The sequence below is a fragment of the Zea mays genome, chromosome 7 (assembly GCF_902167145.1).
Source record: "Zea mays cultivar B73 chromosome 7, Zm-B73-REFERENCE-NAM-5.0, whole genome shotgun sequence".
Lineage (NCBI taxonomy): Eukaryota > Viridiplantae > Streptophyta > Magnoliopsida > Poales > Poaceae > Zea > Zea mays.
In genome coordinates, this window is record NC_050102.1 from 143,847,179 (window position 1) to 143,850,702 (window position 3,524).

Consider the following 3,524-nt stretch of genomic DNA (forward strand, 5'->3'; position numbering starts at 1 on the left):
TGATACTATTACATCACAGGCGTACTAAACCGTCTGGGACATCACAGGCGGTTTTCTAACCGAACCGCCTGTGATGTAAAAATCCTACCGCTTGTATAGAGCCAAATTGTACTAGTGGAAGCAACGGCACGGGTACGGTGGCGGCAAAACATGCAGCGAGTGACACTGACCAGCGTATCTCCACGCTATGGAGAGAAGTAAAAGACGAAGAAATCAGGGCAAAATTAAAGCGACAACGACACAGAGAAGCGCCCATACAACACACACCGGAAGCACAAGCACCGCCACCGCGTGGTGCGTGCAAAAGCTAGCTAGATTGCCAGGCGTGGGAACGCACGATCTGGCTCGCTCTCTGGTCTCTCAGTTCGTTCTCAGCCTGTGCCCCACGCGCCATGGATGGCTCGGAGAAGGAGAAGGGGCCAAGAAAGCGTCCCCCGCCCGGCAACTTTGTCCAACTTGGCTACGAAAAAGAGATAGATCTCTTTGGTTGATTGTGGGACTAGCTAGCTAGCAGCCATGCGATCCAAGACTATAGCTGCTGTATGTGCTAATGATACATGTCCCACTGAGAAGATATTTTATATACTAGATCAACCAACCTTGGCTCGAAACATATGCACGCGTTCTTTTCCACACATATACCTAACCAGAACTCTTTCACCGCCTGCATATATCATCATCCCTCCTTTGACGGCCGCGGCACCCCTTGCTTCAGTTTTTGTTGCTGCGAGTTAACTACATACACTTTCCTTCCATTCTCAACAAAAAGGTTCAGTTGTTAATTTCCTAGTGCTTGCTCCACATGCCGAGTGATTTAGTTTCTTCAACTGTGCCTTTATTTCATGCCTTTTTTCTAGCTAGCTAGCTAACCAAGCAAACAAAGGCCCTTTCATCTTGTCTAAAGTAAAGCTGCCAAAAGCCTGACCTTGACACGAGCGAAAACTGCAACTTGAACTGCATGTATAGTGCTCGTGGTGGTTGTTGATGCCTATAAGTACCCTCGTGCGGCATCAAGGCAAGGCCCCATGCCTCTCAAGCAAACCAATATATATACCTACCAGCTAGCTAGCTAGCCATCTCATCGATCTCTAGATCGAGCGAGCTCATCACTGACCTAATAAGCTACTCGCTCTTAACGACTGTGTGTCATCAACCATGAGGCACAGCAGCTCCCTAGCAAATCTGGTCGACAGGCAGCTCCACAACCTCTCCACGTCGAAGATGAAGATCAGCAACAAGAGCGCCCCCGATCTGCTCAAGAAGGCCGTGACGTCGATCAAGAGCAAGACCGACGCCCTAAGGACGAAGCTCATCATCCTGGCCTCGCTGCGCCGCAGGATGGCGATCGTCGCTGCCGTGTCTCGCAAGGTCCACACGCTCGTGTCGTCGTCGTCCAGCCAGGAGAAAATGGCGGCGGACCGCCGTCACAGCAGGGCTCTCGCGCTGAGCAATAAGGCAATGGCGACGCCAAGCGAAGGGCCGCCGGCCACTACTGGTGGTGGTGGTGAACGCGGTGGTAGTAATAATAAGGCCCATCTCAGTCTCTTTGAGATCGCGGTGTTCGACGAGGATGACGACCATGTCTACCGTGGTGATCATTATTGGACGAGCAGTTCCCTCTTCGACGATGGCAATTATCGTTGCAGTAATGAGGAAGAAGAAGAAGACGTCCACCAGGAAGACGGTGCTGATGATCTCGATGACGTTCTTGGTGCGCTCCATGAGCCCTCCGTCATCGAGGTCATCAGGAGCAACCGGGAGGCTGAAGGTCTCAAGTTCAATATAGACGATGAGATTGACGAGGCTTGTGATATGTTCATTCGGAGATGTCGCAGCCGGATGGACCTTAGCTTGTACTGATCCTTCTGTTAAGACCAAAACTGGTGCTGAGCAATGATAGAAAGGGTGGCAAATGCATCACTACTGGCGCGGCATATTTTTATGCCTGAATTTAACAAACTATAGACGATATGATGACCAGCTGTTTGTTTTCCATTTTAATTTGCGCTAGCTAATATTTCTGTGTTGGGTTGATCTCAACCGGTTCGATGAAAAGGGACCGAACCAGACACAACTACCGTAACTCACTGGTTACAGCTCCCTTTCATACCGCATACATATAAATAAAAAGAGGACTGACACATGAAAATATTTGTTGATAACCTAGCTCTTTATCCCGTACACATGTAGAGAAATATTTCTGTGTTGGGTTGATCCCAACCGGTTCGGTTAAGTTACTAAACTAGATGCAACTACCGTAACTCACTGGTTGCAGACCCTTTCATGGCCAACACATGAACCAACGTTTGCCAATAGCCTCCTATCTCGTACACATGTAGTGAAATATTTCTGTCTTTAGTTGATCTCAACCGGTTCGGTCAAGGGACTGAACCAGACACAACTAACATAACTCACTGGTTGTAGCTCCCTTTCATACCATGTACACATAAATAGGAAGAGGGCCAGCACATGAACCAACGTTTGCCGATAGTAGCCTCCTATCCCGTATACATGTAGAAAGATCCTTTTATGGGGGTTTCTCTTGTTTTTCGTGGAAAACACCAAAAGGGTAAAGTACTTGATGTCCTATTTATTCCACACTCAACAATACATGGGTAATTCCACAAAGTCTACTCAGATTTGATTACTAGACATCAAAGTTAATATCAGAATCTTTTGCTAATTGATTTCCTAGTAACGATGCTAGAAATTCTTGGTATTATTTTTATGCTCAAGTAGAACATTCTTCAAGCGCATATATTACTTTTGTAGCATTTCACCAAGGAGCATTCCAAGGTATCATATTTATCCTCAAGTAAGCAATGGTTCAACAATATCCAATATCATGGTTACTCTTGATAGATCCACTAACTAATATACTGACTAAACTAGAGTGGGCAACGACTGCTATGCAAGCAGACTTTCTGTGCAAGCGTGCAAGCAAACCATCTGATCTATTAGATCGTGATCCAACCGTAGGTCACATTTAACACTTAAACCCTTCCACCACCAGCTCAATAATCTTTATAAAAAATACCTAACAAATCATAGTTGTATCTGTGGTTGGATCGTAATCTAATGGATCAGATGGTTTGCTTGCACGCTTGCACAGAAGGACTGCTTGCTAGCAATCGTTGCCACTAGAGTGAGGGTAAGTGATATATATGATATGATTGTTAACACAAATAGTTGAAGTTCCAAAGGTAATAGAGCAATCTAATTAGGCTGAGAACAAGTGAGCACAAGGTTTTCAAAGATCTATTTCTACTTGCATGATTCTAACTTAGCAAGACAAGTTACATCAAACAATCATCAATATTTATACACAATTGTACTTCATGTCAAAAGGCCATTTAGCAACAGAAAGGAGTGAGAAGGGTGCTAAGCTACCAAGCACAAGAAGACCTAAGTTCTAAAAACTTTCCCAAACATGTTGGATACAAAGATTAGACTGGGCTATCACCAGACTACCAAAAACAAACCATGGGACAAGGTGCTAAAGGATCATGATGCCCTAAGTGGTG

At 45.5% G+C, this 3,524-nt stretch overlaps 1 protein-coding gene across 1 annotated transcript; it reads left to right on the plus strand.

Moving 5' to 3' along the window:
* The first annotated feature begins 1,007 nt into the window (after positions 1-1,007).
* On the plus strand, positions 1,008-1,980 carry LOC109940785 (uncharacterized). The gene has a single exon (XM_020541025.2). It carries the CDS (start codon positions 1,156-1,158, stop codon positions 1,858-1,860), a length of 705 nt encoding a protein of 234 aa, XP_020396614.1. The 5' UTR covers positions 1,008-1,155; the 3' UTR covers positions 1,861-1,980.
* The last annotated feature ends 1,544 nt before the right edge of the window (positions 1,981-3,524 follow it).